Genomic DNA, 16880 nt, shown 5'->3' with positions numbered 1-16880 from the left:
GAATACAAAAATATTTTTCTGTTCTATAACACAAAATAGATAAGGTTTGAAAGTCTTTCGGTACCAAAAACACTACGTAAAACATTAATGAAAAATGTGGCCCCCGTTTTAAAAAAGATCCAAAGTCTGATCTTTTTTACCAAATTGCTAATTTAAGGGGATGTAAACAAACTAACACTGGTTGTCAAGTGGTGGGGAGAAACACACACACACATATATATATATATATATATATATATACACACACACATGCTGGGCTTCCACAGTTTCTGTCAACCAACTTCATTTGCAAGGCATTGGGCAGTCCAGGACGATAGGTGAAGATGCTTACTCAAAGTGCCATGTGGTTGTAAAGCAAGCTTCTTAACCACACAGCCATGCTTGTATTTATATTTAGTAATGGCCCTTGATGTTCTTAGTTCAAATCCAGGCAAGGTCAATTTTACTTTACATTCTTCCAAGGAGTCAATAATATAAAACATCAGTCAAAGCTATCCAGTTATTGATATGAGGTTGTTCACAAACACACTTGTCTCCGCTCTCTACTACTATTACAGTGGCCCCAATTACTCACAGCTGGCTGATTTTGTGCCACCTCTTTTCAGGCACTCCTAACCAGTTTGTCTTTCTTCCTTTAGTCAAATCTAAATGTGTCCACTCCTCATGTCCTGTACTATCTATTATGCCTGGTCCTTACTTTTCTCCTCCTTTTCAGGTGTTCAAAAGAAAGAATATCTATGTTGTTCTTACTTCTTCTTGGAGGAACTGCAAAGACAATAAGAATGCTGAAAAATAACTTGGCATTTCTTTGACACTTTTGTATTCACATTATTCTGTCAAAAGTGATGCTCATTTATAATCATGCATTATCTTGTAGCTTTGAGATTTTGACAAGTTAACCGTTAATTTTTAGAATGATATTGTAGGATTAGTGTGAGGTCAGACAGGTAGAATATTTTGGCTGGATATGGTCAGTTTAAATACTAAGGGGTTAAAATAAATACCGGGTCACTTTCTTCCACTAACCCATTCAAGGTGGTGCCGCAGCATGGCTCCAGTCCAATGACTGTATCATGTGAAAGATAAAGCACTGGGATCACTTTCATTAACTTCCAAAATAATCCTGTTTTGGAAATGTCCTTCACTTCTATTACAAAACAAAAGCCAAGTTACAAATCTTAACTAAAGAAATTATTAGGTTACAAAAGCAAAAATAAATCTCATATGACAAAAAAATACTAAAATCTTCCCAAAGTGATGTCACAGCATTCAAATATCTAGTACTTGGCACTATTTTTTTTGGTTTGCAAATATAAACTATATTTTTAGTATCATCATCATCATTCAATGTCCACTTTGCTGTGCTTGCATAGATCAGACAGAATTTGTTGAGGTAGATTTACTATGGCTGAATGCTCTTCCTGTCACCAATCCTTGCCTTTTTTCTAGTAAGGAAATATTCCCCCATGGTGAGACATGTTTTTCATTGAAGACTGGAAATGAACAACCTCACTTGTATGATGGTGATGCTCATTTACAACCATCACATGTTAAGACAAGGGTACACACAAACACATACATAGTCATACATACATACACATATATGACAGGCTTCACCTGCTTTTGTCTACCAAATACACTTGCAAGGCTTTGGTCAGCTTGGGGTCAAAGTAGAAAAACATTTGCCCAAGGTGAAATATAGTGGGACTGAACCTGAGATCACATGACTAGGAAGCATGCTTCTTAACCACACAATCACACCTGAACCTATAACCACACACGTAACTATATTTCAGTTTCATTCACAACCAGTAATATAAGGAACAGTTTTAGATTTCCCAAACAAGGCTGTACAATCTACGATGAGATATCTGACAGCTGAAACAACTCACACTCCATCAGTATTAACACAGTTACATGACTAAACACCAACTACTGGCCCAAGAGGTCTTGATATTTTGAGATATCATTATCCTCGCCATTGAACTATGGCCATGCTGAAGCAACACCATAAAAAGGTTTAATCAAACAAATCAACCCAAGTACTTATTTTAAAGAACTGAGTCTAGTACATATTCTATCAGTCTCTTTCGATGAATTGTTGAGTCAGAGGGATGTAAACAAACCAACAGTCGAGCGGTATGGTGAGTGGGGAGAGAAACATAGCACGCACACAGAGCAGTCTTCTACACAGTTTGTCAACCAAATTCATTCACAAAGCATTGGTCACCCTGGGCTACAGTAGAAGACACTGGTACTCAGGGCAGCGTAATGGGACTGAACCTGGAACCGCATGGTTTAAAAGCAGGTTTCTTAACCACAGCCAAAGCCTGCATCCCTTAAATCAGTAGTTCTCAACTGGGGTCCATATAGCCCCTGAGGGTCCATGTACAATTTTAGGGGATCCACACAACTTAATAGTAAACTGGGGATCCACAAACAGTATATTAAGGGCCCTTGACAAAAATTTTGCTTCAGATGTATTGCAAGAAACAATTAGGTTTCTTTCTCTAACATTTTACATGATTCAACCTACACAAGTTAATGTGTGAAAAACAAAATAGGAATTTTAAAAGAAGTTTCTAGAAAACTAGTTTTTAAACATTGAATGGCTATGGGGTCCACCAGAATAAAATAGTAATCAAAGGGGTCTATAGATAAAAAATGGTTGAGAACCCCTTTCTTAAACCAATTGTGTTACAATGTTATATATTTATATTTTGTAAAAGAGGTCAAGGCCATTTTCTAAATGAACTGGTTCAACATGGTTATCAAATCAGGTCAGAGCTTCAGGAATCTGCAAAGCCTACATCAACAAGTTTCCAATGTATGCAGGGGAAACAATTCTGCTGGTTATTGTTTACCCCCATCCCACCTAGCCAATCTCAACTAAGCAGAACTATGATCATATGATGGGATTGACTATAATCTTCGTTTTCATAAGCACAGCACATGCTGAACCAAATTATCAAATGTGACTTTCTTTCCTAAGATGGTGGATGTGGTTTGAGGGAGATATGGCAGCTATTTCTAGCATAGTGGCTCTTTTGTTGGCTCGGGAATAGACAACACCTGCTGGAGTAAAATTATATCCTGCTGAGAATAATTAAGATGATCAAAAGAATAACTCTGCATGATTAAAAAGTTCACTTCATAACCATGCTCTCTAGGTTCAATCCTTGGGAGCAGAAGTTTGTTGCATGCCTAATTTGTTTCTATGCCCACATGTGTATCTTTTGTATGTCTAGATACATATCTTTTTGTATGCATACATATATATCTTTAGTAATGTCTACATGACTATCTTTTGCAATATCTATAGGTCTATCTTCTGAATGCATGCATGTCAAGCTTTCATTAAAATACGTAAATGTTGATAAGAATATAGATAGACCAATGTTTTTGAATACAAAAATGTTCCCTGATTTTTTTTAGTTCAAGCTGCACAAACAATTTTTTGTTGCTCTCATCAATACGAATACAGTGAACCAATGCTTGAATTATTGGAGACCTGTAATAAACAACACTTTGTTTATCAAAGATAATATAAAATGCAAAAACATAAATATGTTCCAAGATCATATCACAGAATGTTAAGCTTCGCAGGGGAGATAACTGATGATTGATTATAGGGAGGAGAAAAATCAATAATAGACATAACCCTGCCCAACTCCACTTCCAGTGCTAACTGGGAAACATTGAAGCGACAAGGATGATAATGATGATTTAATTAACAAATCTAAATTTAGAATTCATTGAGCTTTATGCATAATTACTAAAGTCTTCACCTGGTTGCATACAAATCGTGGGAAGAGAGAAATGCTGCCAGGTAAGAGTAATCTGTGCATTGGAATCTGTCTGGAGAACCAAAATATAAGAAGAATTTGTCCAGTACTTGTGTAGATATTAAATTTGAATATCATCAAGAGAGCCTTTATGTCTCAATCTATTAGAAAGAGCATCTAAATTCCTTCTAAAACACCCGACTGACTTAAAGAAATAAAAAAGGCAAACAGCACGACACAATCTAATCCCTGCTATCCAAAAAGATAGAATGGTTATAGCTGAAAAACCTTTGAATGAGGGTCTCTTTTGAAGGCTTTCTCCAGGCCAATAAGCATCAAGTACAATGGCTTACTTTTCCTGCAGTTGTCTTACTAGGAAGATGGCATCAGTAGTACTTCTCCCTGCCACAAAACCAAACTGCATCTCTCTAACATTCTTCTGAATTAATTGAGCCATAACCCTTTCTGTAACTTTCATGACCTGGTTCAGCAATTTAATACCTCTGATAATTTTTGTAAGGCATCACCTTTACCCTTGCAATAGTTGACAAAAATGCTGCTACACAAGTCATTGGATTTGATGCCTTCCTGTACTACCTGATTAATTACAAGGGTGATTAGATTATATCCCGTTTCACCAGATATTTTAAGCATCTCAGCAGTAATTCTTGAGCAGAGCCTTCCCTGTCTTCATGCCCTTAATTGCTTTATCTAATATACCGTTGTCAGCTATAACAGCTGATTCCTCTGTCGGGTTTACATTAGAAAGACTCCTATTCATTCTCCATATCTAGTAGCCTCTCATAGCGGCACTTTCAATTTCTTTCTCTTCAGAATCACCCAGTGTAAATATACCATCATCAATCCATACATACTTTTTCTTCCACTCATTCCAATTTTCTCTGATACACTGCTCTACAATCTGGAACACCACACACTGTAAAACATTGGTAAACCTTTCTGTTTCTCACCTTGCTAAATAGACCTGCCACATAGCTTCCCTTCTAGTCACCAGGTATATTTCTCTGCTATCCCCATTCTTCCAATCCTATCTCTTTACTTCCGTGTCTCTCTCTACTTCACCATTCCACTACCATGTCACCTTTGGCCTGACTGGAACTTTGTACCAGTCACATTTGATCTGAGAAGTAGGTTGTCCAATAAGAACTTTATCTTTATCTTTTATGTTACATGTCTCAATTTCCTCCCACTTCTCATCAAATGCTTCAATTAGGTTTCTAAATCTCTTGACTGTTCAATGGATCTTTAACCTTCCATATTGGATTGTCTCCAAGTCCTTATAGTTCTGAGTCTTAAGTCACTAACCTATAGTGAGTTGTATGTTCTTTACCAGGGAAGCACATTGCATTCACAAGCATCTGCCTATCCCATTTGCTGGTGAAGAAAGTCTGGCTTGATTAATAAGTGATTAAGTGGCTGTCTGGTTTCCTGAAGTTAACATTGCAGATCAACAGGTCATTTGCATCACAGAACTCTAGCAGTCTGATTCCCTCCTCATTTTTAGAACCAAAGCCATAACCTCCAAGCACACCATGAAATCCATTGGAGTACTGTCCAACATGTCCATTGCAGTCACCAACATGACAATAAAGTTATTGTCTTTCATAATCATGATAATCTGTAAAAGATATTCATAGAAACAGTCCTATTTAGCTGCTAGCTCAACATGTGGAGCATATCCAGAGACAAATGTCAGTTAGATTATCCAACACTAGTCTTAGCTTAACAATCCTATCAAAAACCCATTTCTCTGCCAAAAGTATGCCCACACCACCTTCCCTATCACTACTGCCCATCCAGAAGAATTTGTACCTATGTCACTCGCTCATGAAGTCTAAATGAGGCTTCCCTCCATCATACCACTTGCACACAACACACATCTACATGCTTCTGCTCTAACATTTTCAACAATTTCATCAAAGCTACTTGTTATTATGCTTGTGAAACATTGACATAACCTAGCACTTTACAAAGGAGCCTCTTGAGTAATTTGTTCTGCATTAAATCACAAATGCCACTCATACCTTCATACATGCAATGGACCAGATTAGCTTGTCAGAAACCTGAAACCAATGATGCTGTTATTCAATAATTGCAATTACTATAAATTAAGCAAAAGCAACATTAACATGGTTGTGATCTGAAATCAAACCTGGGCTGCTATAGTATAACAGGAAACAAGGTAGACAAGGAGTAGGAAAGATAAGGTAAAAGTGTGTTGATAAATTAACAGACAGAAGTGGTGGGAGTGAGGATAAAACAGTCTGGTGGATTGTTGAGTGAAGAAAGAGAAAAAAGAAAATAACGCAATTTCATTTTGCTTTGATGACATTTCATAATTTCAGGAAAAAAAAAACTTTTTCAAAAAAATTATTGATAATAATAATAATAATAATAATAATAATAATAGTTTAGGAAGCAGGTTTACACAAATGTGCAGTCACTGTCACAGCTAACTCAGCATGGAGTTTATTAATGTATCTTGGAACTGACTTCTTTATTATTTTTTTTCCATTTTTTTTGTTGTTGTTGTATCATGAGTCAATTTGTAGTATATAGTCCCTGTTTGGTTTGTATTTTGTTGTAGTCTTTTTATGTAGGGATGCGCAATTGAAGGTACTGGTGACGATGACAGTCAATGATGTGTTTGTTGAGCTCCAGCTCAGCCCTGATTGAATAGACTTATCAAAAACATGTAGGCTGAGATATCATTCATCATTTTTTTAAAACAAAGATTTGGCTGCTATTTCTAGCAAAGTAAAGTGATTATACAGAGATTCCTTCACAGGGATGTAATTGTTGTTAGCATTGTTACCATTGAGCTGACAGTTTTGTTATTTAGCCCAAGGCCTGTCTTGATCAAGCAGGTCTATTGACCAAATCCATCCCAGCCATAACCATCCAGTTTTGTTTCAATTTTAGTAGTGTACCTTGGATTACATTATGCAGTGTATCTCTTTTAATATATTATGTCATATGGTGAATATTGTGTTGCTATTTCTAGCAGGTTGAATGACCATGTGTACAAAGAGGATATGATTCCTGGGGTAGAGAAAGTGGGATTTTGGTGTTGCTGTTGTTGTCATGGTTGTTAATGTGTTAATCACTGGTATCATACTGTTGTTGATAGTGGTAGAGGTTTGGTGATAATAATGGTAGTGGTGAAAGTAGTGGAGTGGTACTGTCATTGATGGGTGTTGATGATAGTGATGTTTGGCATGATTATGTTTGTGATAATGGAGGTGATGGTGTTAATGATGGTAATAGTGATCGTGGTGGTGGTGGTGGTGGTGGTGGTGGTAATAATAATTAGCTTTTTGATGGTAGTTGGCTTCTTGATGTTGTTGGTGGTGGTGGTAGTGGTGGTGGTGGTGGTGGTGGCTGAGATAATAGTTGGCTTCTTGATGGTGGTGGTGGTGTTGTTGTTAATGGTGGTGTGATGTGTTTATGTTTGTGATGGAAATGTTATTGTTCATAGTGATGTTTGATGTGATTATGTGCTGTGATGAGTGATGGTGATGGTAATTGTGTTGGCATGATTATGTTTCAGGTTGTTTTCTTTTGTGTTGCAACAACAGTAGTAGTAGTAGTAGTAGTAGTAGTAGTAGTAGAGATGAGAGTAATCATTTATAGCCGACACTTTATTGCTGTTATCCCTAATGGTCAACAGACGTTTTGGGGGTAAAATTATTGTTGCTGTTTGGTTTTGGTTTTTTTGTTTTACAATGTCTCACTGTTGTTGCTCCTTCTGCTGTTGTTGTTGTTGTTGTTGTAGTCATAGCCCAAATGCTGCCTTAATCATAGGCATTCTCGATAACCTGTTTATATGGTACAACATTATCTACTGAATCCTTCTCCTACCTACTTAAGACAGAAAAGTGAGACTTGAGGAACAGTTAGCTGCTATTATTAGCAGTTCAAACCTTCACATAGACATTCCCTTGTAGGCTTATTTGAAGTTTTATTGTTGTGGTAGAGTTTGTGATGATCAATCGGTTGCTTACTGAGGTGGATGTGAATATTATTATCATAATTATTATTATTATTATTATTGAATTGTGAGGATCATTAGAGCATCAGATAAATGCTTTGCAGTAGTTTCTCCAGCTCTTTTTGTTCTGGGTTTAAATCCTACTGAGCTCAGCTTCGTCTTTCACCTCCACCACCACCCCTCATCCCACCCACTGCAGATCAATAAAATAAAGTACCAGTCAAGTACTTGGGTCAAAGGAATTGATTAACTTCTACTCCACAAAAAATTTTATGACTAAATCATTGTTGTTGTTGCACAAAATGCAATAGCATTTTATTCTTTTTAATTAAAATGTAAATCAATTTATCATCTTCATTAAATTATATGTGTGTGTGTTATACATATATGTATACATGTATTTATATGTGTGTGTATATATGTGTATGTTGATATATGTGTATGAGTGTGTGTTAATGTGTGTGTGCATTTATGTGCATGTGCATTTATATGTGTGTGTAAGTATATATGTATGCATCTACCTTTTACTCATTTCAGTTATTGGACTGCAGCCACTCTGAGGTAACCACCTTGAAGGGTTTAGTCATACAAATTAATTCCAGTACTTATTGTCATGTCTGGTACTTATTCTATCACTTTCTATTGCCAAACTGCTTAGTTACAGGGACATAAACAAACCGATACCAGCCAGTTTTAATTAATATCTATATATATCATCTTTGTAAAAACTGAAAGAAAAAAACTTTTTTAATGGTTTCAGTAAAATAATCGAGGCTTTTTACAGAAACCAGCAGAACATTCAGCAGAGCGGGAACCAACAAAAGCAGCAAGCATAGAGCATCCATCGACTCTATACTCTGGCTACAATAGAGAGACAGAAGCAAAAGGTTTAAAATCTGTTAATCAAAAGATCACCTCAAACCAGCGTTTAATTATATTCAAGCGGTTTTGTAAGACTTCTCCCCTCCCCCACCTGTATTTATATCCATTGCACAAAACACTGCCTCCATAGAGGTGAAATATCAATGTAAGCACATCCATCCCTTTCTATTACATTCTTGTTTCACCCACTGTGGGACTTTGTAATATATATATAAATCTATTTCAGTTCCTATTTACACTGTGTTGTGCTTATATATATGACATGTACATGCATGTGTGTACGTATTATATGTGTGTGTGAAACAGGTACATATGCGCATGTGTGTGTGTGTGTGTGTGTGTGTGTATTCATCAACACACAATATAAATATAGCAGGTGTATGCTTGTGTAGGTAGATGGGGTGTATATCAGTCTGTGTAAGCAGACTGGATGTACATGTTTGTGTGAATTTGTTAGTAACAAGAGGAAATGCAGTACCATCAAGTGCAACACTGAACATTTTACACTATATCTGTAGCAAGTAAATAACCTACATTCAGAAGAATTTGATTAGTGTGCACTTGCATGTGTCGCTTCAGAATGGAATTGCTTGAAAAAGTCTTATTGCAGATTCCACAGCTGGGCGGCTGCTCAATGGAGTGTGTCTGAGAGTGACGCTTTAAATGGGAACTGTCAGAGAATGTTTTGTCACATTGATCACAAGGATAAGGTTTATTTTCTGAATGGCAAAGCAGGTGGCGTTTCAAGTGTGATGAAGTCATAAAGGATTTGTCACATTCATGGCATGGATAAGGGCGTTCATCATAATGGGTTTTGCGGTGTCTTTTGACATGAGACATATCAGAAAAGTACTTGCCGCAGATATCACAGCCAAAAGGCTTCCGGTTATCTGAATGGGTTTGTGCATGTCGTTTAAGATGAGACCTATCTAAGAAGCCTTTGTTACATGTTTCACATTTAAAGGGTCTTTCACTGGAATGTGTCCTAGCATGTCGCTTCAAGTGAGAGTTGTCAACAAAACACTTGCCACATACATAGCAAGAATATGGTTTGACTTCTGAGTGTGTCTTGCTATGCCTCCTCAAATGATAACTGTCCACAAAAGATTTAGGACACATGCTACATTGGAAGGGTTTATTGTCAGAATGCATAACAGCATGGCGTTTGAGATGGGACCGATCAGAAAAGTTCTTGCCACATTCCAAGCAGTCAAAACTCTTTTTGATGACATGTGTTCGTGCATGTCTGTTTAGATATGATTGATCCATAAAAGTTTTTGAACATACAGGGCACTGGAAGATTTTCTCTGTGATGTGGCCCTTAGTATGTCTTCTCAAGTGAGAAATGTCAGAGAAAGTTTTCGGACACTTATCACAAGTAAATGGTCGATCGTTCAAATGTATTTGAAGATGCCGCTTTAAATGTGACCGGTCCGTAAACTGTTTCGAACAAAGTTCACATGGAAATGGTTTATTTTCACTATGGGACCAGCTATGACGTTTTAGGTGTGAATTATCAGAAAATGATTTCCCACAGATTTTGCAGGCATAAGGTCGTTGATTTGTGTGCATCCAGGAATGGCGTTTCAAATGAGCAGTGGTGCGAAAACCTTTTGAACATATGATACAAACAAATGGTCTCTCCTCTGAATGGATACGTACATGTCTTTTTAACTGAGAGTTATCCGGGAAAGCTTTCTGGCAGATATCACACACAAACATCTTTGCTTTCCCATATTCCTTTGGATGAACTATTTCCGAATGTTGCCTAAGTAAAACTGGATGGGTAAAAATCTCCATGCAAATCTTACAAGTGTATAGCTGGTTAATAGATTCACAATCACCAATGTCTGTCAGGTCAGTGAGGAACATTTGGTCTTTGTCATTAGTAACAATCTGAGTTGTAGGAGATGGGGGAGCAAAGTCTGGTAGAGATACAGTTGGTGAGTTAGGGTCAGCAAGATCACTTTCTTCCCCAACAATGTTAGTCAGCATATTCTCTGTACTCTCTTGTTCGGCTGCATGGATTTGAGCAACAGTGTCAATGGTTGCATCAGCTTGCAGCTCTTGGTAAGTGGAAGAACAGTCATTGTATGGTTTCTCTCCGTCATGAGCTCGCATGTGATTATCTAGAATAGAACTCCGTTGAAAGACCTGGTGACAGATGTCACACACAAACAACCGTTCCATGGAATACATGATGTCTTCATTCAGTGTCAGATGGGGAACAGGAGACAGAACAGATAAAATATAAAAAGGAAACAAAATAGGTATAATGAAATGTATAAAGACAACACAAATAGATCAGCAGTAAACCATTGGATGGTAGGACAACAATGACACAAGTACACTTAAATCTGAAATTAAGAAATTAAATGATAGGTAGTGGTGCTGGTAGTGGATGGGAATCAGTAACTTTCCATTTTTGCTTTTCTGATTGTGAGTTTGCTAACTATTCATTCAGGAGTTTATAATTCCTCTTCTCTCATACTAATTTAGTACTTCTGCACAGACACAAAAAAAAAATTTTTAATAAACAAAATATTTTTGTAAATAAAAGATTGAAAATATTAATGAGTCAATAAATAAAATATATTGACAACAAATATCAAATTTAGTTGTCAGACCAACTGAATTTCTATGGTTATGGTGCTTACAGACACTGAACCATCACAATAATTGTGGCTACAAGTAGGAAATAATAGGATTTACACATGAATTCCTTTCTTTTTTACACAATCACAAACAGCAAAAGATTGAGACATGGGCAGTTAGGGGGTGAGAGGCTCACATTTTCAAACAAATCAAGAAATCATTTTCAAACAAAAAAAGAAGAATGAAACTAAAAATTAGGAATCTTTCATGAAGGCATGTAGTTTCCACTCAAACCAGTATAAGTCTCTTGTCTGGTTGCGACAGATCATTTGCAAAAGCTGCAGGCAGCCATTTTCAACTGCATCACAAAAGACAGCCACCATCTACAAAATACTAGCTCCAGGGTGGTATCAAATTTCTGAACATGATGTACTTCCAGTAAATTATTTGTCAACTTGTTCCTGATGTTGTTGTTGTTACTGGTCTTCTCCTGATTTTCACTTGAGCAGACATGTTTTCAAACAGTTTTTTCTGAAATCAAATAAAAAACAAAGATTACTGACAAGAATGAGGAAATTATTTAATAATTATTTCAAATTTAGGCACAAAGCCAGCCAAACCAAGTTCCTTCTTGAGTGGTACTTTATTTCATTAACCCCAGAAGGCTGAAAATCAAAGTTGACCTTAATGTGATTTGAACTTCAAACATTTAAAGAATCATAGCTAAATACTGCAAGGCATTTTGTCCAATACTTTAACGATTCTACCAATTCACCACCATCATTTAAAATTCATTTTCATGCTGGCATGAGTTGGACAATTTGACAGGATTTAACAAGTCACATAGCTGCATCAGGCCCAAATGTCAATTTGGCATATTTTCCATGGCTGGATGCCCTGACTAATGCTAGTGTGTATTGGGTGCTTTCTTTCATAACACTCGTGAGGTAACCAAGTAAAGAAAGGAAAAGGTAAAGGTAAAAGCTCCCTCAATTGAATGGGAATGTATTTAATAGAGTGGGCTTAATGCTGGATGTTGAACGATAAAGTATGATAGAGGGACAAGCAAATCTGTAGCTGATGCAAAGTTCCAGCCAGACTGAGGGTGATATGGTGGTGGAACAGTGAGGTAAACAGGGCCATAAAGCAAAGAGAAACACTTGGAAAGACTGGGAAAATGGAGCCAGTGAAGAATGTACCACATAACTAGAAAGGAAACTGGGCAACAGGCTTATCAAGCAAAGGAAGCTACAGAAAGAAAGAGTCTTACCAAATTGTGAGAGCCAGAGATGTGAGATGTTCCTGATTGCAAGACAGTATATCAGAGAGAAGTGAGGTGTTGTAGGAGAGACAGGTTTACAGATGGATAATGGTGTTTGCCTTTAGTGTTCCCAATGTGGACCCAACAGAGAGACCAGCTATTCAGGTGGACAGCAGTATGACAGACTAAACAATTAAAGAAATGAAGGTAGGAAAAGCCCTTAATCCATCAGGAATCACCACTAAGTTGCTTGAAATATTTGATGGTCCAAGATATGACCTAGTTACCTGAACAGACAATCAGGGAAAGAAGGAGGATGCTCCACCCATCAGGAAAATGGCCCTGTTCAATATTTGGAAAGGTGTAGGCAGATATTCCATATAGTGTACCCAGTGCAAATTATGGGCATATAAGAGTACAATCACAGGAAGGTTATCAGAGAGAGTTCACTATGTTTGTGACAAGTGTGCAACAGCAATAAACACTAAGGACACGCAGGAAATTGACTTTCTCAAATGCCAAGAAAGTTTGCAAGAGGTAAGAGATAGCTTTTGTTATCTAGGTGCTCTAATTTGCAGTGGAGGAGGAGGTTCAGAAAGTATAGTTGTTAGAACAGCAATAGGATGAAGAAAGTTCAAGGTTCTGTTGGTAACAAAAGGCCTTTCATTTAGAGTCAATGGCAGATTGTATGATACTTGTGTGTGAACAGCAATGCTACATAGTAGTAAAACATGGTCTGTGAGTGCAGGTAATATGTCTAGACTAGAAAGAAATGAAGCCATCATGCTCTGCTGGATGTGCAATATCAGTGTGCATATATGACAAGTGTAAAAGTGTTGAGAGGAAAATTAGACAGAAAAGGTACGAGATGTAATGCGCAAGACAGAAGATTGTACTGGTATAGCCATGAGACATATGGATGATGACATAAAGAAGTGCCGATCACTAAATATGGATGGGATCTGTGAAAGAGGGAGGCTCAAAACTGTAGGATGAAATGGTGAAGAATGACCTCAGGGTGTTGAGCCTCATAGAACAGATGACAAAAAACTGAGATGACAAGTAAGTCACCTGGCAAAAATGAGCTCCTCAAAACATTGTTTGTCTCAGCCCTTACCTTTATTCCATTCCTACAATTCATCTTCCCAACACTCACACCACTTCTAACAACAGCACTATTTACTCAGTTGCTGTAATTATATGAAAGCAAAGATACAAATATTTCATCCCCACTTTTGTGTTGCTAATTTACTCTCTCTTTGTCACTCACACTGCATTCTCAATATCATCCCTTACCACTGTATTTTCCATTGAACACCCTCTCATATAGGCCAGTGATACCCCAAACTTTACATCAAACCCCTATTTCTCCTCTATAGTTTTATTACTATGCTGATATCTCCACTCAGTTTGTATTGCCACTTACATCCTCCTCTTTGACCCACTCCTATTCCTCACTAAACTGATACTCGCCATTGATTATACCTCCTCCTGCTTATCACATATATCCTTATGTTTTCCAAAACCAAATTGCTGTTTTTCACGTATGGGGTATCAAAAGATTTAGTCAGCTTTTGGCTACCAACTAAACTATCTTTTCATTCACTTATTTGCATTACAAAATTTTAAGATTATCATTTTTCATTTAGTCATCTATCGTAAACAACATTTTTTACCACCACCAACACCACAACAACGACGTCACATTTTCTATGTGTTTGCATGCTCGTTATGTACATTAGGCCAATGACTGACAAGTATGTGTGTGATGGTGTTTCTGTGTGTCAGTATACATACATTTTTGTGATGACAGACACACACATACACACACACATCAAAAGACACAGACAGGCACACAGAGGGACAGAGATAGGCTTGAGGTGTGTGTTAATGTATGTCTCTGTGTGTCTTAGTATATGAGACTTTCCCCCCACCCCCACTCACCCAACAGTGAAATGCACTGATATTGAAAGTTACAACAATTAGGAGGTTTCATTGAAAGTGAAAATTTCCCCACTTTCAATTTCAACCAAAATTACAGTGTTCGCTTACAAGACTGACGATGTGTGAATAATGAAAGTAATGTTTCACCAAATTAGTCATATCTGTATCACAATAAAGAAAGTTGCTTAGGTGATCTTTCATTTTGACTTCCAGAGCTGTCATCTGCATTTGTTAAATTCCATAAAAAATTTTTATTTATTTACTTTTGTTTTAAAGTGAAAGAGAGGAGAAAATGAAAGATGTATGTACGTGTATATGAAATGGACATGTGTGTGAGAAAGAGAGAGGAAGAGAGAGTGATTGAAGGGGTGTTTTGTCAGGTGCTCTCTTCAAAGCCTAAAGAAATTAAAAGAATTTTACGGAAATTAACGAACAATCATATGATCCCATATATGTCGAGTTGACAACTTTGTTTTTTCAAATGAAAAAATGCCATAAAATAACTTCCTTTGATACACACACACATATGCACACACACACACATACATACATACACACACACATACATACATACACACACACACACACACACACTCTAGGTAAAACTTCTGTGCGAATTATGTTATTTCTTGCAGAGTGCACAAACAAATTTAAAGCTCACATCCAATTGAAATGATCTTGTGTAATTTGTGTTTGCGATGGGCATACTCAAAAACATGATCTTCGATATAAACTTAAAAGAAAGTTTTCCCAGAAATCCCGTCTTTTACTTCTTCTTTCTAGCATATCCGAGGTGACACTTCCACTCCCTCGCCTTATTTTTTTCAGAAATTTCTTCTGATTCCTATGTTTGCGATACATGACAGTAGGATTTCACCTACTGTTCCCAATATTTTAATTTTCTCTCTCTCCACACCAAATTCATTTTTTACTTCTCTCAAATATTTTTTCTTGGTAATCCATGGAGAAAAAACAGAGGGTACGAATCCTTAAGAATTTTACCCATCACCTCACCACTTTCAAAAAGCTACACACTCCCAATGTTTCACTTTTAGCTTTTTGGAAAGTGGGTAAGTTTCTTCAGGAATAATATCACTTACCTGTTGTTTCTAGCATGTCAGGTTTTCTGGTGGTGGTCTGGTATTTTTTAAATCTGCTATTTCAATAGAATTCTACGCATGTGGGAAAGATCAGACAAAAGTGAAAGTGAGGTAATGGTTGGGTGAGGTGGGGAAAGGGCTTGAGTGTTTCTTAAAGAAAAATTAAACTATAAAAAATATTTGTATTCCCTAGATTCGTAATCTCTGTATTTTTCTACATAAATAACACCAAAAAAAAAAAAAAAATTGAAAAGATACAAACTAAGAAACTGTGGTGAGGATGGGGCAAAAATAAAATTTTGTAAACGTGAGTTCTGGACAAAATCGTATTAACCCCCTTTTATACGTTGAAACAATACATAGTTTGTGATCCTTCTTAAGAACAGAAAGCACTTTCATGCAAAGCCATGCAAATTGTACCCTCCTCCTTCACTTTTAAACAAACAATAACTTCCCTTATGCCATTAACTATATATCAGTGGTGTCGATTCTGCTCATAAGAAAGGAGCAAATAATACAATGAGCCTGTAGGTCATAACACCTGGGCAATGCCGGGATACATTGCTAATGTGTGTAGGGGGGTGTATATATATATATATATATATATATATATACATACACACAAAAGGTGCAGAAATTGCATACTCTGAGTGAATAAAAAGGTGACGTAATCCAATGGTAAAGATCAATCCAAGAATTAAGTACTCCAAAATAGTCAGAAAGATGGGGCTGGTCCGTATGAGCTTGCAGTATATATATATATATGCTATATAACAATTGTGCATGTGTATACATACCATATAATTTATAATGTATATGTATATACATGCCATATGACCTATGCATATGTATATACATACCATATAATGTATAATGTGTATGTATACACAAGCCATATAGCATGTATGTATGTGTGTGTATATATTGGGTTGTCTGGAAAGTTTGTGCCAATTTATAGTAGTTTACCTTTCGACTTATTTTAGAATATTGTTGAGTCCATAAAATAGGATTTGACTACACTTCCATTTAGAGCACAGTTTAAGCTATCTTTTCGTGGAAGAAGGTTTATGTTCCTATAACCTGTGTTAATTCTGTAACCCTTTAAAATGGAAGATAAGAAACTTCATTTTCGGCAATTGTTGCTTTTCTTTTTCTGTAAAGGGAAAAATGCCTCACAATCAACCAAAGAAATATGCGCAGTTTATGGTGATGTTTCTTTATCCGAAAGAACTGTACGGAAGTGGTTTGCAAGGCTCCGAGCTGGAGATTGTAGCCTTATTGATAAAGAGTGATCATGCAGA

The 16880-nt window shown here is 36.7% G+C and overlaps 1 protein-coding gene across 2 annotated transcripts in view; it reads right to left on the bottom strand.

The window, feature by feature from the left end:
• Positions 1 to 6103: 6103 nt before the first annotated feature.
• The window catches only part of LOC106884348 (zinc finger protein 883), a 21312-nt gene continuing 10535 nt past the window's right edge, over positions 6104 to 16880 (bottom strand). For both annotated transcript variants that reach the window (XM_014935687.2, XM_014935686.2), the window contains exon 2: positions 6104 to 11805. In XM_014935687.2, the coding sequence (XP_014791173.1) occupies positions 9181 to 10878 (1698 nt within the window). In that variant the 5' untranslated portion in view covers positions 10879 to 11805 and the 3' untranslated portion in view covers positions 6104 to 9180. The remainder of the gene's footprint in view (positions 11806 to 16880) is intronic.

The sequence above is a fragment of the Octopus bimaculoides genome, chromosome 14 (genome assembly GCF_001194135.2).
Source record: "Octopus bimaculoides isolate UCB-OBI-ISO-001 chromosome 14, ASM119413v2, whole genome shotgun sequence".
Lineage (NCBI taxonomy): Eukaryota > Metazoa > Mollusca > Cephalopoda > Octopoda > Octopodidae > Octopus > Octopus bimaculoides.
Note: the sequence above shows the minus strand (reverse complement) of the source record. Positions and strands in the feature narration are given on the sequence as shown.